Genomic DNA, 23,412 nt, shown 5'->3' with positions numbered 1-23,412 from the left:
AAGTCACCAGCATGCTCTTCCAGCATTGCCTATGGCTGAAAGGGCTGGGAGTGGACAGGAATCCTGGACCATGGCTGGAGGGGGCTAGGGCTAGAGTAATGTCCTCCCACAGGGACTGTTCCAGGGCATAGACAAGCAGGCCCAGAGAGGACAGTGGCTTACCTGAGGCCACACACAGAAGAACAGGCCCAGACAGGAACACACAGCTCCCAAAGTCTGCCTAAAACACGCATGCTGAACTCTGCTCTATGAGGCCATCTGATCTCAGCCTCTGAGTCTTTTCAGGGCTCAAATGGTCCTTCGTCTCCTTCTGACTTGCTTCACAGACAAACAGGCACAAACTCAACTGCTCAGGGCTGTGGAGCTATCATTGCCATTATAGAGTCAATGGTGGGAGGCTAGAGTGCTGTCTGGATTAATATTCCATGGGGGGAAGAGGGGAGAGGAGGGCCTTCCCTAGCAATACCTGGCCCTGCCTGTGCCCCCACCATGGACTGGACTCCTCCCTGGGGCTTTTCCTGGGCCCAGTAGGTAGGGGCTGAGGTCCTCCAGGCCCTAGGGAGGGGTCATGTGAGTTCCCAGGCTGGGCTTGGTGGGAGAACTCTGAGCCAAAGTGTCCCAGGGGCCATAATGTGGGTGGAGGAGAGGGAGTGATCAGAGATGACCTCCTGCCTTGGCCCAAAGCTCCTTGGAACAACAGGACACACAGGAGTTTCCCAACTTCTACCTCCGCTCCCCTTCCCTTATCTGCCAAGTCCTGCCCATCTGCCTGCTCTGTTCCATGAAGGACTCATTGTCCAGTTCTACACTGCCCTCGCCTTGTCTCTCCACTTCTTTTCTCTCCTCCTCCACTTTCTCTGCTGTCTGTAACCTCAAAGATCCTTCTGGAAGATAAGTGCGAGCAGGCATGTCTCTCCCATGGCTCCCGAGTGCCTCAGAGTAGAGTCCGTGCTCACTCCTAGGCTTACAGGCCTGATGATCCAGCTCTGGGCCCTGTTTCCTCTCTTAGCCTTCCTGTGTGGACCACATTGACACAGAGCTTCTGGGATGAAACAGGCTAATTCCTGCCTCTGGGCCCTTGTTCCTGCTGTGCCCTCTGGCCGACATGGCTTCCCCTCTCTCTCTGCCTCCCTTCACGCTACTCTTTCCTACTGGTCATTTCAGATACTCCTCCGGGAAGCCTTCCCTGACCCCACCCCAAGTTAGGTGAACATCTCCTCTGTGCTCCCACAGTCTTTCCAGCTGACCCTTTCTATCATCCCCCTCTCAGTGGTCAGACGACTGGGATGAGAAACAGACCTCTGCCTACCGCCACCTTCTGAGTGCCTTCCTCCAGCCTGAACAGCCCCTAGCACCGCCCTGGCTCTCTGTCCATTTGCCTGTCTGGCTGTGTATCCACCTGCTTCTGCTTCTTTCCTCTACTCCCTGACATTCTTGGCAGATCAGCCCACTGTCTCTTTCATCTGTCTCTGTTCCTTTCCTCATGCTTTAATTTAATATACTTTCACCTCATTCTATTAAGGACTCAAGTTAGTGTCTTTGTCACTCTGTCCCTTCCTCACTCAGTCCCCACACTCCAATACCTCACAGGCACTCTCTCTCTTTCTCCATACAGTTAATGACCTTGGTACATGGAAAGGGGAGTTTTCACCCCTTTAGAGAACTGATCCCCTCTCTCTCACAGAAAGTCTGGCCCAATAGGGCCTGAGTGAGGTTCTACAGCACAGAGCAAGCCCCCAGCCCTTCCCTACCAAGGCCAGACCTGAGAGGGGTGGGGACAGAGAGAGGGCACAGAGAAAAGGCCACGCTGAACCCCACACCACTGCATCCAGCACTTGTCAGGGACCTCAGCACCTCTAACTCAGCCCCTTGTGGCACGGATGGGGGCACCAGAAGAAGTATTGAGCAGCAGATCTCTTTGGTCAAATCCCATTTGTGGACCTTCCTCCTAAACACTCCCTCACTGCTTCTTCCCTTCTAGAAACTTCAGCCTCATCCACAGCGTGTTCTGGGCATAGGCCCACCTTGACCCTCCCTACAGGGCCCCAGTGTGTCCAGCTTGGGCTGGAAAGGGATCAGTTGGGGAAAGGGAAGTCTTGAAGTGATGGTGCCCGCTCCCCATTGCTCCCTCTTCCAGCCCCTCTTTCCTTTACTTGATGCCTCCCTGGACCTCAGAGCTTCTATTAGCTCCCCTGGAGCCCCTGCTCATGCAGCCTGTGGGCTCTTGGAGGGCAGGACTGATCCCTCTTGGGTCTCCCAGAGCCTACAGGTGAGCGAGTCAGGTTGTGCAGGGCAAGGACCCAGGGAAGGAAGTCCATGCATTCACTCATCAATGATGAGCGCTGGTCTGTGGCCTTGCGCTGTCCATCCACCCTCCTGCCCACTTCCCTGCAGCGGGGGGCACGACCCAGCACTGGCCGAGGGTTTCTAAAAGCCAGGCCCTGCCACGGTCACCAGCAGGGAACTGCTCTGGACACTGCCAGCCCAAGCCCAGCCTTGGAGGTCCCAAAGCTGGGAGGACCATGAGATCGCCAAGAGGGTTTGGGCAGAGGCCGCCCTGCCTGGAGCACCTCACTGGCCAGCCTGAGACTGGGGCCGCCCTGCTCCCACTGCGTCGGCTGCAGCCCGCCCGTCCGCCGCCCGGGCGACTGATGGCGGGCGCCAGGGCGCAGGCGGGCTGTCTCGGGCATAGGAGTCCTCCCAGGGAGGGAGGCCCCAGGCCGCTCGCCCCCACCACCCAGCGGCGGCGAGTTTCAGCTCCGGCGCCCTTGCGTCCGCCCGGGCTCTGGCCCCGCGCCAGGCGACTGGATCCATCACTGCAGTTGGCGGCAGGCCGGACGGGCGTCCCTGGGGGCTCCCAGGCAGTCGGCGCCGTCGGCCAGGCAGGGAGGGGCGCGGCGGGCGAGCGGCGGTAGCCTGGGGGCCGGCGGCGGCGGCGGCGGCTCTGCGGGTGCTGCGGGCAGCGCGGGCACCGCGGAGGGGCCGCGTCTCCCGCACTAATTGGCCCTTCCCCAGCCGCCTTAGCCAGTAATTGCTGCTTCGCGGGGTGGGGGGCTGGCGGGGTGTTGGAGGAAAGGAAGGGGCGCCGCTTCCGGAGCGGGGAGTCAGGCTCAGCTAGGGCTGAGCAGCGGTGGCCCGCAGGAGCCGCGTGTGCGCCCTGGTCCTGCACCAGCTTTGCACAGGTGGGCCTTCGTTCTCCTGGCGCCCCTGGCAAACTGGGGAACAGCCACCGAGGTGTCCTGAGGCTTCGTCAAGATCCAGTCAGTGCTGAGAACCGCTCCCTGCGGGCTGGGGTCTGGCGAGGGCTTTAGGAAAGACTCTAGGTGGCCCTCGGAGGACCCCAGTGCAGGCAGGAAGACAGGATGGAGACAGTGCCCTATAGGTAGCCCTCCCCTCTCCCCATCCAGCAGTGCCCCCTGGTTGGAGCAGACAAGAAGAGGGGCACCTTCCTGGGTGGGACGGGGAGGGTATGCGGCAGGCACTGTGGGAGGCAGGGGGCCGGGCCCCCATCCTGGCTGCCTACCAAAGTTCTTCCAGGCTCCAATTCCCAGAGAAGGTCCCAGGGTTTCCCTGAGAGTCCTTTATGATCCTGGCATCTGCTGACGCCTGGCTGGGTCCCGCCTGAGCCCTGGCTCCTGCTCAGCTACACTCCCTCTAATTTGGGAGAGGATAGCCTCTGGGTGGGTGGCTGTTTGAAGAAAGTTCCTTTCTCAGACCTGTGTGAGAGCCTGAGGAGGGGAGAACTGAGGGACCTTCAGCAACAGGCCTGGACCAGCCTGGAGTCAAACCTCTGGACCCCCAGCTCAGGATGTCCTATAGGCACCGGGGTGACTAAGCCCAGCCTTGGCCCCTGCTAAGTTCTGCATAGGTTGCCCAGGACCACCTTCCAAGGGGCTGAGCGCCCAGCGTTCGGCACTCAGGTCCCCACTGAGTGGCTGTCTCCTGACAGTTACCTATCTCCTGGTTGGAGGTGGGCAGGGACCGTTCTGCTGGCTATGCCTCCCCTGAGAGTGGAGCTGCCACACCTCCTCTGGGGGCCACCCTCCCTCAGGGATTGCTTCTGGTCTGGAGGGAGGTGGTAGGATGAGTCAGACAGGCCTGGATCAAACTCCCACTCTGCCACCACTAGGTCATGACCTTGAGCAAGGCCTTTTATGTCTTGTGCCTCAGTTTCCTCATCTGTAAAATAGGAGTAATAAAATCCATGTGACAGGTTGTTGTGAAGCTAAATGTTCACTTGAAAGGGGCTTTTCCCCCTCCTCCAACCATCCTTTTGCTTTCAGGGCTTAGACGCTGGGGTACGGAGGATTGGGTGCCCCTCACCCCACAGGTCTCTGCAACCTCCAGTTGTCTCAGAGACTCAGGAACCCCGAGGAATAAAAAGCCAAGTCAACATTGTAGTTTGGGACATAAAATCTGTGGGACACTACGCTAATGTTCATAACATTCACAAGAGCCAAAAGGTAGAAACAACCCAAATGTTCATCAACAGATAAACAGATAAACAAAATGTGGTATGTACATACAATGGAATATTATTCAGTCTTAAAAAGGAATGAAATCCTGACACACGCTACAACATGGATGAACCTTGAAGACATTATGCTGACCGAAATAAGCCAGAGACAAAAGGACAAATGTTGTATGATTCCATTTATATGAGGTCCCTGGAACAGTCAAATTCATAGGATAGAAAGTAGAATAGTGGGTACCAGGGTTTGGGGTAAGGGGGAATAGGGAGCTACTGTTTAATGGATATAGAGTTTCAGTTTGGGTTGTTTAAACAGTTCTGGATAGTGGTGATGGTTACACAACAATGTGAATATACCTAATGCCACTGAATTGGACACTTAAATAAGGTTAAAATGGTAAGTTTTATGTTATGTATATTTTGCCACCAAAAAAGCCCCAAAAACCAAAACAAAACAAAAAACCTTTGGGACAGGCTGGGGTATGCCCTGGTCAGATTGTGGGAAAGTAAGGACTCTGGATGCAGTGCCAAGACTTAAATCCATGGACAAATAAGCACGGAGTGTGGATGCACACTGGGGGATACACTTGAGATAGTGAAGAAAACAGCCAAGTGTTCAGCAATCCACTTTGCTGTGGCTCCTCTTGAGTGAGAGCAGCATAGCAGGCTCAGCCCAACAAGGAGCAGGCAGCAATGCTCCCTTCCTCTAAGGGCTCAAATCTAGACACCATCCGCGTCACCCAACCATTTTGCAGATGGAGAAATTCAGGTCAAGTCAACGTGCTTTTATTGAGGAGCATCCCTGTGTTCAGGCTTTGGAGGGGCTCCCGGGGAGATGAGTATGGAAGGGGGAGAAGATCCCAAATTATCGAGGCTTCATTCCACATAACGAATAACCTGCCCAAGGCCTCAGGCCAATGTGAACAGACACAAGGCTGAGCAGGATGAATGGTAAATGACAAGCTGGGTGTGACAGTGGGGGTAGTGGCAGTCTGGGTGGACTTCCCATAAGAAGTGTTTCAAGTAGACCTTGAAGGGTGGGAGGATTTGAAGATGGGAGAGAAAGGTTTGTTCTGAGGCCATGTGGCTGGCTACAATGTGGCAGTGAAAATGTCTGGCCTAACCTGATGGATCAGTGGGCTAGGTGGGCATCATGGGATGTTAGGTCAAAGAGGGTGGTGCAGGGCCCCAAACAACAGGCTGAGGCTCTGGCCTGGAGGTAGTAAGAAGCCTCTGCAGGTCCTAGATTTGGGAGGGAAGGACCCTTGTCCCAGATGTGTCCATGGCCTGTCTCCCCAAGGCCTAAGGGGTGGGACAATCCCTTAGGTTCCCTCCTGCATAGCCACCCTCAGATTTGCCTGTTTCTCAGGTCCTTAATGCTGGCACAGCCTCATCCAAAAGGCCATATTCTCCTCCTTGAGCCTCAAGCCCACTTTTATGGTGAAATCTAGCTGCAGGTACTTCTTGCTGTAGCATGGCCAGTAGGGCAGTGTCTCACCATTGGGGTTTCTGCCCAGAAGGAGGAAGGAGAGAGTTATTCAAGCTCCTCTTCACTTTGCCTCTTTCTCTTGCCCTTCCCTCATTCACCTTCCCTTTGGGAGCTGGGGACCAAGAAGGCTTTACAGAGATGACATTTAGACAGATCTTTAAGAAAGAGAAGGAAAGTGTTGGTGATGAGGGCCTCCCAGGCAGAGAGAATGCTATGTGCAAACGGATAGAGGTATGAAAGACCAGGGTTTTTGGAGGAAGCACGAGTATAAGGTTATGTAAAACAGGGGATGTGTGAAGAGGATGGAGGCAGAGAGAAGATGACACAGGAAAGATTTTGAGGATTTTCGTGCCAGGCTGAGGAGTTGGGGCTTTATCCTGCGGGCTGAGGAAGCCATGAAGAGTTTTAAGCAGGTGAGTGACTTGGTCAGATGATATTTCAGAAAGACCCCTTGAGTGTCATAAGGAGGATGGATAGAAAGGAGAGAGAATGTGGAGATGGGAAACTAGTCACAAGGCTAGCCGAAGCTCAGCTTAGATGTCACCTCTGCCAGGAAGCCACCCCTGCCCACCCAGCTCCGTCAGATACCTTCTCTGTGCTCTCATAGTACCTTCTGCTCCCCCACTACAGCAATTTAATGTTTTTGTTAAACATTAATGAGCTGCTGGAGGACAGGGGTCATGTCTGTGATGTCCTTGAATTCCAGCTCCTGGTATTGGGCTGGGCAGAAAAGAGCATTGGGAACGACTGTTGAACGCTTGAGTGAATGAAGAGTGTGGTCATGGGACAGGGAGGGACACATTCTTGGGACACTTAGGACCTAGTGACTGACTGAGGAAAGGTGAGGGAGAAAGGCATTCTGCTTGGGCTGATCGTGCATTTCCTATGGGACATGCAGGCACAAATATCTGAAGCAGCTGGCCCTCGGGTCTAGTGCTGGGCAGGAAGACTGCCTAGATGTGTCGAGGGGGCCGACTCACCCTGTGCAGGCAAAATTGGCTCAGTGTTTTATCATCTGAAGGCTCAGCACCTTCTCCTCACCTGTGGAATGGTCTGGGGGCAGAATGGGGTGTGGCGTTTGGAACAGAGCGTGGCGTGCTGACATCCCATCCCGCTGCTTCCACAATTGCCTCCATGCTAGGAGGCTTTCCTCTGGGAGAGCATTCCAGATAAGGAACTGACTAGCTCTCCGTGGACAGCCAATAGAGGGGTGGATCCAAATACAAAGGTGGGGAGAGCAGACACCCAATGGGGGATGTCAGGTGGGACTTTAGCATCTTTGGAGAAGGCACTCCTAAAGATGAAGCAGATCTCATTCCCATGGTCTGCCCCATCAGTGCAGGGTTTGATAATGATGCCAGTGGGAGCGTGGTACCCAAACGCATACAGTAGGCAGTGAAGTGGCATCTGTGAATAAGGAAACTGAGAAGGGCTGCAGGAAAAGTCTCTGTCTGGGCTTCTTATCCACTCCATGCATCCCACCCACCTGCATCAAGCAGGGAAAAGAACCTGCACTTCAGAATCAAGAAAGCAGATTTCAATCCTGTCTGCACCACTCAGCCACACGACCTGGAACAAGTCACTCAACTTCTCTGAGCCGCAATTCCTCATCTGCAGACTGTGGATGCTGAAACTTAATTCACAGGATTGTGGCAAGGATCATGGAAGACTTCGTCTTCCCTATTCCGAACATTTCCTCTCTTGGCTTGTCATTTAAGGTTCTTCAGTGTCTATCCTCTCAAGCCCCACCTTTGGCCTCTCACCCACATGGTCCCCAAGCCCCAGTTGGCCTGGGCAGGATCTCCAAGGTGCCCGTAAGCCTGTCCTCTCAGCCAGGAAGCCTGCCTTGACCACTCTAGGCTGTCTCCTCTGGGCTGGCCTTGCCCTGCCCTCCTCATCCCTCTTCTGTGGCATCTTGGAGTCCCACACCAGCCCAGAGGTATAGAGAGGGTGGGTGAGAAGTTGGTAAGCAGCATGTGTGGACAGAGTGTGGCCACTCTTGGGGACCTCCATACTGCAGTGTTAGTAGCCAGCCTACCATGTGGAGTACATAAAGGCAATGTCCCCAGCTAGGTCCATCACATGGTTTCATAACCTCTTCCCGTTATGGTCCTTGACGTCCAAATCATGATCTGAAGATTTGGGGCTCCAAAACCTCTGAGAAGCCACACTTCTCTTCTCTTTCCCATCATTCCTGGTCAACTGTCACTGCTCAAGACCTGCAGGAGGCTCCGAAGCACTTGGGCATTCCCAGAGGGGCCAAAAGAATCTGACCTGATGCCCAGGGCTACCCAAGAGGCATCCTCTGCTATTTCCACTGTGGTGGGCACCCCTCCTATTCACTTACAAAAGGCAAAAGCCGACTGAACTCCAGGCTGTTGACACCCAGAGGGTAGGGCACAGGTGCAACCTGCCCCTGTGGGTCAAGAGCACCACAGGGTTGTCTGAGAACACGTCATCATCCACCACAGGGCTCATGAACCACATGATCTCCAAGGCAAGGGGGTGTCTAGCCAGCCCTCCCACATATCCTCCCAGGATCCCTGCAGGCTGGGGTGCCCAGCTCAGCAGGTCCCTCTCAGAGACTGCTCTAGCCATAGGCATTTTGGAAAAAGCTGTGCTCGGTGACCCCTGGGAGGGCAGGTGTGGGAGAGGATCAACAAGAGGCAGGACGAGGCTAATCAGACTTGGGACGCTTGCCTCCAAGGATCCGAGTATATCTCACTCTCTCACCTCTTGAAAATCTTTGCTAAGTGTCACCTTCTCAATGGAGCCTTCTCTGTCCCTTCTGTTTAAAGTTCTCCCCCTCCCAATATGCCTGACCTCCTTACCCTGCTCCATTTGTTGCTATTTACTTATCATCTTCAAAAGAGGTGAATAATTTATTATTTTAAGTGTTTATTGTCCCTCGACATTAGAACATCAGCCCCACTAGGGAAAGAATCTTGGCCTGAACAGTTCACTGAGTATCCTGAGTGCCTGGCACACAGTAGGTGTTCAATAAATGCTCGAATTACAGAACGGGGCCTTCTCACCTCTTGAGGGTCTTCCTGGGAGTTCAGGTGGAAGAATCTCTGAGGGGAGAAGAGGGGACTAGAAGTAAAGGAAGTCTCCCCAGTGTGCTCCTGAGACAGCGTCCCTGGGCCAGCTGGGTACCAGCTCAGGAGGGTGGCTTGCAGGCAGCCAGGTCAGAGAACCGGAAGGAAGTTCTATCTACCATCTTCTCGGGCACATGCCATCACCTCAGCCCCTGACTGCACCCTCAGGCAGTTTACCAGAATCCATGGGCTGTTGTGGTTGCTGCCTGCCAGGCAGGCAACCTTCTGTGGAGAGAAGAGGTGCTCAGGGTACTCCCATCCTGCTCCTCCTTGCTGAACCCTGGGGGAGAGGGGCCACCCAGCTTTGTCACCTTCAGCAGTTCAGGAGTGATGAAGACTCTGAGTACTGCGGTGCACTCTGGAAAATGGTCTGATGGAAAAGAGCCCCGGCTAGGAATGACATCATCTGTGGGGTGGGGAGCATGGCAGCCATGAAACACACAAGTAGGGGCCACTTGGGCAGTTTTGGGTGCCTGTCTGGCCATGGCTGAGCAGCCTGAAGGGGCCAAGAGAAAGCAAGTGGCTGTGAGGGAGTCAGGAGTCCTGGGTTGGTGCCTTGCTGCCTCTGGGTCTCCATATCCTGATCTGTGCAATGAGCCCCAGGGGTCCCAGAGGGGATCAGAGATTGTGGGAAAGGTTCTGCTGGTGTAGGAAAGGGCCTCCCTCTGCTGGGCTAGAAATGGTGGTGGTGGTGGTAGGAATCCTGTGGTTCCCACGGCCCTGGTTACCTGTGCTGACAACTCTTAGCTTTTCTCCACTGCCCAAGTTGAGGGAACAACTGTATCCATGACCCCTCATCCTGTCCCTCGGGCACCTCAGACTTCATGTGCTCCAGACTTGCTCCAGCCAGTCCCCATCTTGGTGGCATCTCTTACCCTACACCATCTACCCAGCCCCAGGGCCTTCCCTATCTCTTCTACTCATCCCCACACCCCAGCTGCCCCAGTCCTGTCCATTTGGCCTCCTGCACCACTCTGCAACCATCCTCTACTCTCCATCCTTCCTGCCTGTATCTTAGAACCAGCCCCCATTAGATATTGCCCATCCCCCCTCCCAGTTGGTCTCCAAGCCTCTGCTCCTGCTTCTTTCTAACCCAGTTCCAGCAGTCTTTGCCATCTCTCTAAATGCACATCCGACTGTGTCACTTCCCTGCTTAAAATCTTTCCCTGTTCTCCAGTGTCTTTTGGATAAAGTTGCTTAACTTCTCTGGGCCTCACCTTCTTTATCTGTAGAATGGAGAAAACTTCTCTTTTTGCAGAATGTAGAAATGGAATATTTCTCTTTTTGGATTGTTGAGGGAATTAAAGAATGAATACATGTAAGGTGCTTAGAAGAGTGTCTGGCAAACAGAAAGTGCTCAAGTGTTTGAGTATTACTACTGTGGCCCACACGGCCCTGTGCGATGTGGTCCCTGCTCACTTCCCAGCCACGTGTCCCTCACAGGGCACCTGACCTAACACTCTAGGTTCTTGACTTCCAGGCTTGGACTGTGGCCCCAGCCCTGCCCAGAGGGCAGTTGGTGAGCTCTGTTCAGGGGTAGAGCTCTGTGGGAATGTGGGGAGGCAGGAGGTGCTGGATGATCTTTCTGGCCCCCCAGATTGGCTAAGTCTCCCTACTCTCATCATTGCCCTCCCTGGGCCTGGCTTGGTTTTCTTATCAGTGCTACCCATGAATGGAGCAGATATCCTTGGCTGTGAGGGGCGGTACCCAGGGGTGAGGGCAGGTCTGTGGGCTGGGATGTTTCAGTACACGGAAGTCTGCAGATGTTTCCATGCAGCAGAGAATGCACTCGTGGGAACACGCCGGCCTGTGTCTGTGCTGGGTCACTCAGGCACTGCACTCATCAGTCTCGAGATGCACATGGCCTCTGATGACTGGACGAACAGGGTCACATAGCCTGGGTCTCCGCCAAAGGCCGCGACGTTTTTCTGCACCCAGCGCAGAGCCGCAACCTGGTCCAGCAGCGCCCAGTTCCCGCAGGCCTGGCTGTCGCCCGTGCCGGACGCCCGGGCCTCATGATCAGGGTCCACAGCCCGGACGCCCTGCCCCTGACAGACCGGGTCTCATGACCGCATCTCCCCGTTTAGAGCTAGGCCCCGCCCCATTGAGGCGTTATCGAACGTCCTGGCCCTGGGCCCCGCCCACCTCAGGAAGCTCCGCATGCTGAGCCTGTGCTGCAGAAGCGTGAGCGCCACTTTCTCGCGGGCCGCCAGTTCGAAGCCGTCGAGCGTGGAGGCGGAGCCCACGAGGAAGGTGCTTCCTGAGAACCATACCTGGGCGAGGAAGGCCAAGGCCTGAGCGTGGCAGTGGGGTGCCTGAGTGGGATGGCGCATGGATGAAGATTAAGTACTAACAGGCAGCAGAGGGTCCCCCCGCGTGCGCACAGGGACATACACGTTCAGGTACAGACAACTCTCTCTGAAGCGCAGCCGCTTGTATTGTTTCCATGTGTTGAAGCACGTGTAGGTGATCTGCCCCCAGGGCCCCTGATGCGCCTGCGGGCACGGTGTGAGTTGGGGCCCAGCGTGGCGGTGATATTGGGGACACTGGTTTCAACCTACGTTCCGCAGTGAGGGAATAAAACCAAAAGCAAAATCCAGGCAACCTGTGTATGTGTGTGTGTGTGTATCCGTGTCCGAGAGGCCTCCGCTAGTGTTAGGGTCCAGAGATGGGAGGTAGATTGGCCTCCCCAGGATCCATCCTCCCCACCTGCCTTGCACCTGGTGTCATGAGTCTGCCTGGGGAGAGGTTCCCTGCTTCTGTTGGAGACCCTGTGGGTGCTGCCAAGTCAGAAGCCTAGTTACCTTAGGCATCTCCCTGTCTTCCACGCCCCATCCTCTTCTCAGTCTCTGTTCCGCCTCCCAAACAGCTCTTGAATAGGCCCCCTCCCTCCATCCCAAGGCTGCTGCCCTGTGAAGGCCATCACTACCTCTGGCCAGAACACTGTTCCAGCCTCTTAACATCCCTCCCAAGTCATCCTCCACACTCAGGCGGAAGGGATTGATAGAAATCACAAATCTGACCATGTCACTCCCATCCTTAAAACCTCCCCTGGCTCCCCATGCCTTCAGGGTAAACTCCAGATTCACCCATACTGACCCAGGCCCTCCTTTCCATCTAGTCATCTCCTTCCCAGCCACTCTTTGCTCCAGATACACATGGCCCCTTGCCTCCCACCTCCGAGCCCCTGTGCCTCTGTCCTCTGCCAAATGCCTTCTCCTCTGCTGGGCAAACTCCTGCTCATGTTTAAGGCCCAGTTCAAGTGGTGGCCTCTCTGCTGGGCACTTCCCCCTCTGCACTCCCCAAAGCTCTATCCACTGTGGACTATTGTACTGGGTTGGAGTTATTTTGATGGGTTGTTTTTCTCCCCAAGCAACCATGTACTTCCCAAGGGCAGGGATGGAGCTGGATTTATTTGAGACCTGGCACCCAGCCCAGTGCCTTGTACTGTGTGGACATCTGGTGTACTTACGGAGCTGGGCTGTCAGGCCACCTCGCCTTTCCTCCCTGCTGGCCCAGCCCCAAGGGTGGCTATTCTCATCACAGTTGGGGCTGGGCCCATTTGGCTGGATACAGGAAGCCCTGTCTTCCTGTTCCTTGTCCCCTTCTCCTCTTGTCTCAGGCTGTCTTCAGTGTTTGTGTGTGTGTGTGTGTGTGTGTAATTCACACCTGCTTCTTCAACCCCAGAGCATCATCTACTCCCCTGCAGTCCTTCTCAACAGCACTTCAACATGCCTTGGTCCAAACCTATCCTCTACCACCCACCTTCTCCAGCAACTATCCTATCTCTCTCTTCCCCTCAAGGCCAACCTTTTCAACAGGTTGTCTTCCCCTCCACTCTCACCAGCCTCTCCAAGGTCACCAGCAGGCAGCTCATCTCCATCTCTACAGATTGTCTTTGATCTTCCTTGCTTGACTTCTCAGAAGCAGCTAATCCTGGTGTTAGGATGCCGTCTAGTAGACCATATCCAACATCCCACCAGGAAGACCAGGGCTCTTACAGCCAAGAACTCAGGTTATGAGCAGCTGAGGCATCTGTCCCCCTCACACCACCAAAGCCATTCCCGTCAGAGTCACTAATGACCTCCATCTTGCTAAATCTCCATCATCGTCTTACTTACCCTGGCAGCCCTCTATGTGGTTGAGCCCACTCCCCTTCTTGAACAGCTGTCCTTCTCTAGGCTTCCATAACACCCTGTTCTCTTGACTTTCCTGCCACCCCATTGGTGACTCCTCCTCTTCTCCCAGGCCACAACCCTTGTGTTCTTTTCATTCTTATGTTCCCTCTTCCGAATTGTTCTCATCCAGGCCTAGGGCTTTACACCATTGACATGCTGATGGCCAGTCTGCCTCCAGCCCCCTTTCTGCAAACCACCTATCCCACATCACCTAATGGACACCTCAAACTTAACATGCCTCAAAACGAGCTCTTGTTTTGCCTAAACTTGCTCTTGCCCCAGTCTTCTCCATTTCGGTATGCGGTACCCCCAGTCCCCTTGCTGCTGTGGCCCAAAACTAGTCATTAACCTTGATTACTCTTCTTCCCTCATGGCTCACATCCAATTCTCTAGCAAATCCTGTCAATTTTACCTTCAATATAAATCTAGAGTGTGACCACTCTCACCGCCTCCACAGTACCCACCCTGGTTGAAGCCACCATCTCTGTAACAGCTTCTTCTTCTCTCCCTCCTCCCCATTTAACCACCACCCCACAGTGTGTTCTAAGCCTTCCACAGATTCTTACACCTGACACTGTGTGTTCCAAACAGGCGCTGTCTGACACATTCAGTGTGTTCGGTGTGTCCAGTGTTCCAACAACTGACATTGACTTCTATGCAGTGGGCACCCCAGTCTCTAAATCCCTGATCCTTAGAGGTCTAACAATGGTCATTCCATGTTCTATCACCTGATCCATGGAGTTCCAAATAATCGTCATAGAATGTTCAGAATGCCCGGGCTTCTCTCAGTGATGGTCGGTGTTCTAACGACTCACACTCCGTGTTCCAGTAACAGTCATTCATGTTATGACAATGGACACCATGTTCTTAACAACCAGACACCCAGGATGGTCGTTGTATTTTTTTTTAATAAACCAACACCCAGGTTCTCACAGCAGACATTTTTCTAAAGCCATTGCTTTATCCAACTGATGCTGAACATTGTTAACGATTGCCACAGAATGTTCTGGACAGTGGGTTACTCCACGGTCTGAGTAAACAGTAAATACACTTGTTCTGGGTAAACTGCCAAGCCCAGTGTTTCAAAGGGCAGTCATTGTCCCAACATGCTCATGTGACTCAGAGTTTGAGGCCAGCTAGAGGTTGCGTTAAGATCCTGGTACATTAAAACCGAAACTGAGCCCATGCCTTCCCAATCTCAGAGCTACTTCTGCAGGAGAGGGCTGGTAGTGCCGTATGGACTTGACCTTGGGCTCAAGCCCCATGGGAGAGGGGAGAGCTCAGGGATCACTGTGTGTGTGTGTGTGTGTGTGTGTGTGTGGTGAGCAAGCACTGCTCTTCACACATATTCACGGAAACTCAACTCCCCAGTAGGTCCTGGGGGCACAGTCAGTGAGCACCGCCTCCTTACCTAGAGTGCTCCCATGAAAGAACCAAGAACAGCATTATCAGTACCTTAAACACCATCTGGACCAATCACCTCATTATATAGGTTTGGAAGGTGAGACCCAGAATAGGTCCCAGGCCTGTCTGTGGTCACACAGTACACTCTTGTCAGTGAGTTATTTAAACCCTGGCCCAGAGACAGGCATAGGTCCACTGCCCTCCCTAGGGTCTGCCCACCTCCTAGCTGATAGTCCTCTGGTTCTTACAGAGGGGCGTAGGTGGTGGTGTCTGATTCCTTTCCAGGGCTCTAGGGGGTCCAGGGCAGCAAACTTGTGGGCACCTACTGGAGGTGTGGAAAAGGGGACTCCTAGGAAGACATTGATGGGTGTCTTCCCTATGTACATCTGTTTTTCTTGGAGGGTCTCATATTTGGTAACCAGTAAAGGCTCCTTGGTGTGCAGGGCACCTAGGAAGAGAGGAGAAGGGCCACCCCGGCCACCGAAAAGACCCAGACCCATCTGCCACGACGCCAGCAGCAGCTTGAAGCTTTCAGAACAATTGTGTACTTGCCCATTTTTTCTGTGCTTCTCTCAGTATTTTTCTCTCTCATTATTTGATTTAAGATTTCACAACTGTGTTGGTAGGTGCATAAAATTTCCTATCTGTTATATGAAGTATTTTTCTTTGTGTCATTTAATGTGTGATTTAATGTCAATGAGTGTGTCATTTGTTTTGATTTCTATTTGTCTGATACTGATATAACTACACCTCTTTCTTGTTGCTAACATTTGCCTGGCATATTTCTGGGAAGAAATCATACATGTATATGCATTCTCACTCATATATATGCTCGCATTAATACTCACATGTCCATGCAAATTTATACATACATAGGTATATATGAGCATAGCTCATTTACAAAGAAACATGCAGAAATACAAGAGCACACCCATATGCATATATATATGCATATAAGTACAGTTATACATAGGTTACAATGTATCCGTATGCAGCATACATTCACAAATTATACACACACAAACACACAAACACACGTACCCACTAGAAACTTACACACACCATAGCCAGCTCTTGGAATAGATATGAACTAGGCTAAGTTGAATGTATCCTCTGCCTCTGGGCACTACTTCCTCTTGTAGGCTCTCATCCTGCCCTACTCTTGTTGCCAAGGGTAGCTGAGGGGCAACATCTGTAGCCCCTTCCTGAAGCACCCATGTCATTTTTTCCCCTCCTCCCTCACAAAACTGAATTGTTTTGTGCCCTGGTTCTCTGGGCCTCACTCTGCAAAGTGACAGAAAGCAAATCTGATCCAAGTATTATTGAACTTGGCTGTGCATCAGAATCATCTGGGGAAATCATTGCAAAAATACCAATTCCTAGGCCCCACTCATACCCTCTGAATGAGAATCTCAGGGATGCATCAGGAAATTAAGATTTAAAAACCCCTCCAGGAGGGGCCAGCCCCGTGGCCGAGTGGTTAAGTTCGTGAGCTCTGCTTTGGTGGCCCACGGTTTCGCTGGTTCGGATCCTGGGCATGGACATGGCACGGCTCATCAAGCCGTGCTGAGATGGCATCCCACATGCCACAACTAGAAGGACCCACAACTAAAAAAAAAAATACAACTATGTACTGGAAAAATAAAATCTTTTTTTAAAAAAACCGACCCTCCAGGATATTTTTTTTTCCAATTTTATTTATTTATTTATTTTTAATTGCAGTAACATTGGGTTATCACATTATATTGCTTTTGGATGTACATCATAATATATTTCAAATTCTGTGTAGATTGCATCATGTTTACCACCCAAAAACTAACTATAGAAAAATATGGAACGCTTCACGAATTTGTGTGTCATCCTTGCGCAGGAGCCATGCTAATCTTCTCTGTATCGTTCCAATTTTTAGTATATGTGCTGCCAAAGCGAGCACCAGGAAATTTTGATGGAACTGGTTTTTGGAAAAGCATTTGGAATTGGTGTTGTAGAGCACACCATCACACCCCCAGCTGCAAGTGGCCAAAAATACTTCTCTGCCCATGTCCCCAGGTCTCTGCAGTTCTTACATAAGCAATATCTGGGCACAAAGGAGTGGCTGTAATGGTGGCCCTTCAGGCACGGAGGCAGGCCAGCGAGGGTAAGGGGCTACCTCAAACCTCCTCTCTGTGTGCAGTTCTTTGCAGTTACAAGGCCCTTTCACATGGTCCTCTCAGATGGGCTCTCATTGGCCCTGGAGGAACTGGGGGAGGCCTGGAGGCCCAGAGAGAGGCAGTGACCAGCCTGAGGTCTCACAGGACAGAGACAGAAGGCCGAGGTCTGTCACATTACCCGGCTTTGCCAGGAATCCTGGGTCCACTCATGATTGAATAGCTAACAACTATGATTTACTGATCCTTTGCTATAGACTGGCACCGTGCCAAACACTTCACATGCACTATCTCATCTCATCCTCCTAAAAACTTAGAGGGTAAATGTTATTATTTTCCCACTAGACAAATGTGGAAATGCAAGCTCAAAGGGGTTATATAACTTGCTCAAGGTCTCACATCCTAGCTCTGCTCTAAAGGGCGATGTTTTACTCTTCCCACCCCAGCCGCTGGGGGGCCCCTGAACACGTGGCAGAGCGCTCCACACTCAGGAACAGGAGCCATGGCTGAGTGGTCTCCATCCCAGCTCTGTCACCCAGAGGCCGTATGTAAGCATTTATGAAAACAATATTCCACTTTTTAGTAGTCATAAAATGCTCATTAAAACCAGGGCTTACAACTTCCACCTAATAAATTAAAAAATGATGGCACCCAATTCTGGCAAAGACACAGTGAAAACGACGTTCATACATACTGTTGGTGGAAGATAAATTGACACGTCTTGAGAAAATAATTTGGCAAAATGTATGAGTCATAAAATGTTCACATGCTTGCACGCAGTAATTCCAGTTCTCTCCCTCATAAAAACAGTCAGAAACACATTAAGACAAAGACCTTTATGAACCCCAGTCGTACATACCACAGGGTGTACTGGAAGCGTTGTTTATATCTGGGAACCAGGCAAAGTGAATATAACTATAAACTCAAGTTATAAATTGCTTATGATAAGATTTTAAGTGAAAAAAAGAGCAGAGTATAAAATTGTATACATGCTAATATCACAGCTATGTACAAATATGCAATGAGAAGACGAAAAAAAATGCACCAAAATGCTAAAGGTGATTTTAGCAAAATTTCCCTCAAATTCACACAATTTTTAATGCATTTATATAGGCAAAACTAATTTATGATAGGGGTCAGAATAGTTTTACTTTGAGTCTATTGACTGTGAAGGGGCACGTGCAGGGCTGGGAATGCTGTAGCGCTTGAGCTGGTAGGTGTTGCACGTATGCATCCACACACACTAGAGTACATATACTAATATGTACTAATTTTATATAATATTAATTTTATAAAGAATGTAAACATAAAATAATAAATTATGACCATAAAATTATATAAATTATAAAATATATTTCATAAAAAATATAAATACAAATATCCACACCCCGAGCTGCTGGGTGGATTAGCGCTCTGGAATAACGTCCCCATCTGCCGAGACCTTGTCTAGGTGCCCCTTCCCCAATGCCCCCAGGAGAGGTCGAGCTGGGGGCCTGTCTTTGTGTCCTTCACATCCCTCTTGCCTGCCCCCCTCAGGAAGTGGGGTGTCTTACTCAGGGCTGTCTGTATCATCAGGCAGAGGGTGAGGCTCAGGCACAGAATCCGGCTCATGCTCTGGCTGGCCAGCTCCTGCCACGGGCTGGAGTGATGTCCACGCTGCAGTTGTCTGCTTGTAGCTGTGTCTACAGTGCATGAGCACTGAGAGTCCCACTTTTATCTTTCCTCAATCCGCATCAGCAGGTGCTGGGGCAGGAGAAACTGTGGCCAGCCCTCCGACCAGCCCACAGCCTTGTCTCAGCCTTGGAGTGACAGGTCCTTATAGACGGACTTGGCTCTTCAAAAAACTAACCAAACTGCAATCTCTGCCCAGTTTGCTCATCTGTGCAACGGGCTTAAATTTGAGCTAGTGTGAGTCAATCTCTGAGCACATAGGAGGTGTGAAGTTGGGAGCAGAACACTGGGGCACTTGGACCCTCAGCCCCCAGGTTTCCTCTCTGTGGATTTAAGGGCCTCAGGCCTCCTTGCTCCTCTCTGCTTTGTCCAGTCTCTTCTTCGGGTGCTCCTCACCCTTCCTCCTACACCCTGACTTTTAGACAGTATCATCACAGAGTGGCAGGCTCTGCGCCACGTAGAGGAAGTCCCAGGGGGAGCCATTTCTACATGGTCACTACTCTCACAGGCTCATAGTCCAGTTGGGGCAGCTGGACCTAGAAGAAACCATGATTTGGGTGCCCAGAGGGGCTGAAATCCAGGCTCTGACAAGGTTGGTTTATCTGTATGCACTAAGCATTTGTCACTCAAAGCGAGTGCCAAGCTAGAGAGTAAGGACAAGGGAAGGGGGTGATGGAGAAGGCAGACAAGACCATAAATGCCAGGACTGGGAGCCAGTCACATGTAGACTACCTTATCCAGCTGTGCAGCAGCTTGGCCAGTTCTGTGTGGGCCTTAAGGACTGGTCCTGCCAACAGCTGGCCCCACTGCTGCCACCTCTCCTGGGGGAAGAAACGATCCTTCACCTGGTCCACATGGAAAGCAGTTGTGCCAGGCCAGGCACTCAGTGGAGTGCCTAGGACTAATGAGGGTCCCATCCAATTCTCACATGGGGCACAGGGGATGTTGAATGGTTAGCTCGGTCAGCCAGGTGGCCCTAGTGCAACACTATCTTAAGAGTAACAATCTGAGATTCTGATATGTAATATTAGATGACTCCTCTCTCGAGTCACCCAGCATCCTCTCTTCTTTGGGGGAGACTGAGGCCCCATCTGGTCTACTATTGGGCTTTACATGTACACAGACATGTCTGACAGGTGGGGTGGGGTGTCCTTAGAGACCAGATCGCAGAGTGAAGCCAAGGTTCTAGAAAGAGGAGCCTAGGCTTGGAGCTGGCCCAGAAGTTGGGCCTACAGTAAGGCAGAGAGCATGGTTCTGGGCCCACCAGAGTTCTCACCTGACCTCCCACCCATGGGATGCAGTAAAGGGTACCTGCGAGGGTGGAAGAATCATCTCACTGAGCTGAGATCCTGGGCCCAAGCAACTCAGCTGTCAGTGGACCCTCACCGGAGTATATCAAATGGGGGGAGTTACTCTTCTCCCTTCCAAAGAGCATGAAAGGTAGCTGCTACAGACCCAGGGAGAGCGTGTCTGTCAGGATGGAACCATCAAGGGACCTTCTGGACCTTCAGGCTAGCAGAGATTTGTAGATGAGCAACACTGAGGAAGCCTAGAGGCCAGTGCCAGGAGTAGGGTAGGGGAGGCGAGGGTAGGGGAGTATAGCCAAGACCAAGCAACAGATGGTGGATACAGAAAGGGAGGGGCTCGGCCAGTGTGCCTGGCCACCTCTGCATCAACAGGTGGCTTCTCAGGAAAGTACAGCCTCAGCTCAGCTGTGGACTTGATAACCCCCAGGGCCCCTCCATGCCCTGGAGGCTCCTAAACAAAAGAAGTCCAAAACTTACGCTCTGAAAACTACGAAATATTGTTGTAAGAAATTAAAGTAGATCTAATGGGGAAACATGTCATGTTCATGGATGAAAGGATTTAAGATGGTGATATTCCCTAAATTGATCTCCAGATTCAAATGCCATCCCTATAAGAATCTCAGCTGACTTCTTGGTAGAAACTGACGAGTAGATTTCAAAGTTCGTATGGAATCGCAAGGTACCTAGAATAGCCAAAACAATCTTGAACAAGAAGAAAGTAGGAGGACTCATATTTCCCTATTTCAAAACTTATTGTAAAGAAATGGTAATCAAGAGATGGTGATACTGGCATAAGTAAGACATACAGGTTAATGGAATAGAATTGAGAGTCTGTAAATAAAGCCATGTGTCTACGATCAGCTGATTTTCAACAAGGGTGCCAAGATGGTTCAATGGGGGAAAGAATGGTCTTTTCAACAAACGGTGTTGGGACAACTGGAGAGCCATGAGCAAAAGAATGAAGAAAGTGAAGACAAACCATAGAATGGGAGAAAATATTTGCAAATCATATATCTGTTAAGGGAATTGCATCCAGAATGTATGAAGAACACTTACAACTCAAGAACAAAAAGGCAGACAACACAATTTAAAAAGGGACAAAGGATCTGAAGAGATGTTTCTCCAAGGAATATATTTAAAAGGCCAATAAACACATGAAAAGATGTTCAACATCACTAGTCATCAGGGAAATGCAAATCAATCCAAAATTAGATACCACTTCACACCTACGAGAGTGGCTAGAAGAAAAAAGTGAGATAATAAATGTTGCCGAGAAATGGAGAAATCTAAATCCTCGCAGACTTCTGGTGGGGAAGTAAAATGGTGCAACCACTTGGGAAGACAGTCTGGCGGTTCCTCAAATGATTAAACAGAAGACTTACCATATAATCTAGCAATTCTACTCCTAGGTGTATATATATCCAAGAGAGATGAAAGCAAATATTCACACAAAAACTTGTACATAGAAGTTTATAGCAGTTATTCATAATAGCTACAAGGTAGAAACAACCCCAATGTCCGTCTCCTGATGATGAATGGGTAAACAAAATGTGGTCTCTCCATATAATGGAATATTATTTGGCCCAAAGGAACAAAGTACTGATACATGCTATAGCATGGATGAATCCTGAAAAAATTACGCTAAGTGAAAGATGCCAATCACAAAAGACTACATATTATATGTTTCCTTAATATGAAATGTCCAGAATAGGCAAATCAATAAAGACAGAAAGTAGATTAGCGGTTTCTTAGGGTAAGATAGAGGAGTGATAGCTAAAGTGTATGGGGTTTCTTTTTGAGGTGACAAAAATGTCCTAATATTGACTCTAGTGACGACTGCACATATAGTGAATATATTAAAAATCCTTTAATTGTACACTTTGAATAGGTGAACTGTATGGTATGTGAATTATATCTCAATAAAGCTGTTTAAGAAAAGAGGAAAGCTAATATGAAAAAGATACAATACCAGTATTTTGGCAAGGATTTGGACCAACCAGAACTCTGATGCGTTGCTGGTGGGAATGTAAATTGGTCCAATCACTTTGGAAAACTGCTTGGCATTATCTACTTAAGTTGCAAAACTGCACACTGACTCAGCAATTCCACCTCACTCCACCAACAGTTTCTACCAGCTAGGTAGAAACATGCTGAAGGAAATGTTTCCATATGTTCGCCAGAACACATGTGCTAGAAAGTTCCTATCAACACTATTTACAATAGCCCCAAAATGGAAACTACCCAAACGCCTGTTAGGAGAAAGGAGAAACATGTAGTGGTATATTATTCACACAATGAACTGCTCTGTAACAATGAGATGGAATATCTACAACTATATACAGCACCTTGGCTGCATCTCACAGACATAATGTTGAGTGAAAGTAGCCTGACACGAAGAGTATGTACTGTATAATTTCGTTGATATTCCATCTCATTGAGTCATACACTGTATGATTTTATACAGCAGGCAAAACTTATCTATGCCATTGGGGGTCAGGACAGCAGTTACCTTTGAGGAGTAGTGACCGGAAAGAGTGTGAGGGGGCTGGTTCCAGGAGCTAATAATATTCTGGTTTTTGGGCCAGGTGCTGGTTACATACTGGTGTATTCATTTGTGAAATTACTCCAACTGTATACTTAGGATTTGTGTACTTTGTTGTACATACATTATGCTTCAACATAAAAGTTTACTAAAAATAAATAAAGGAAAGAGTTAGGGGGAATTTTGTGGAAGGAATGACTCTTGAGAGAGTGTGAGCCTGGGCAAAGTGCAGAGCTATAGACTGTCTCTGGAGGCACTCGGAAGGCAAGAGTGAGCTGCTGAGGGGCTGGTCCGGTGGCGCAGTGGTTAATTTCATATGTTCCGCTTCAGCAGCCTGGGGTTCGCCGGTTCGGATCCCTGGTGTGGACCTATGCACTGCTTATCAAGCCATGTTGTGGCAGGTGTTCCACACATACAGTAGGGGAAGATGGCGTGGATGTTAGCTCAGGGCCAGTCAGATGTTAGCTCAGGCCAGTCTTCCTCAGCAAAAAGAGGAGGATTGGCTGCAGATGTCAGCACAGGGCTGATCTTCCTCAAAAAAGAAAGAAAGAAAGAAAGAAAGAAAAGAGTGAGCTGCTGAAACCTCTCAGCCCTGAGAAAAGGATGAGATTCTATTTTGGGGTGGGGGAAAAGGAATCAGAAAAAATATTTGCTTTGAATGTAAGCTTCGGTCACTATGTAATGAAGTAATCAATGCTGGCTCCAGAACAAGGAAGGGAAGGGGGTGTTAAGAGGTCTGCTGCCTAAGGGGTGCTCAGGGAGTGTTTCTGGGGATGGAGAGTCACATCCAAGTGATTGGGAAGTATTTTGGGGAGCCCCTGGGGCGTGGAGGGGCACCCAGGAGTTGTTAGCAAGTCCGCAGCTGAGCTGAGGCTGAGCATTATTGAGGAACCACTTGTGGACACAGAGGTAGCAAAAGGCCCTGGCTGAGCCCCTCACAGAGGGCTCCCATCTGCCCCATGTAGGTGGGAGGTCAGGTCAGAACCCTGGTGGGCCCAGAACCATGCTCTCTGCCTTCACTCCAGGCCCCTACTGGGCTGGCTCTGAGCACAAGCTCCTTTTCTCCCTAGGACCCTGCAGTCTGGCCTCTAAGGACACCCCACCC

At 50.7% G+C, this 23,412-nt stretch overlaps 1 protein-coding gene and 1 non-coding gene across 2 annotated transcripts; both read right to left on the bottom strand.

Annotated features, from left to right (window-relative positions):
• Positions 1-5,844: 5,844 nt before the first annotated feature.
• On the bottom strand, positions 5,845-18,873 carry CES4A (carboxylesterase 4A). The gene is given in 17 exon segments (XM_046682045.1): positions 5,845-5,980; positions 6,941-7,016; positions 7,241-7,367; positions 8,308-8,379; positions 8,382-8,450; positions 8,996-9,034; positions 9,178-9,195; positions 9,197-9,285; positions 9,363-9,413; positions 9,416-9,464; positions 10,894-11,057; positions 11,205-11,331; positions 11,413-11,544; positions 12,921-12,930; positions 14,889-14,912; positions 14,914-15,088; positions 18,341-18,873. Coding segments are annotated over 17 exon segments (1,416 nt in total). The 5' UTR covers positions 18,399-18,873.
• Positions 16,466-16,573, bottom strand: LOC124251603 (U6 spliceosomal RNA). Its single transcript, XR_006891796.1, has one exon. It is a non-coding gene; the product is annotated as a U6 spliceosomal RNA (small nuclear RNA).
• Positions 18,874-23,412: the final 4,539 nt, after the last annotated feature.

This window comes from Equus quagga, chromosome 13 (assembly GCF_021613505.1).
Source record: "Equus quagga isolate Etosha38 chromosome 13, UCLA_HA_Equagga_1.0, whole genome shotgun sequence".
Classification (NCBI taxonomy): domain Eukaryota; kingdom Metazoa; phylum Chordata; class Mammalia; order Perissodactyla; family Equidae; genus Equus; species Equus quagga.
This window is presented reverse-complemented; position numbering and strand designations above follow the sequence as displayed.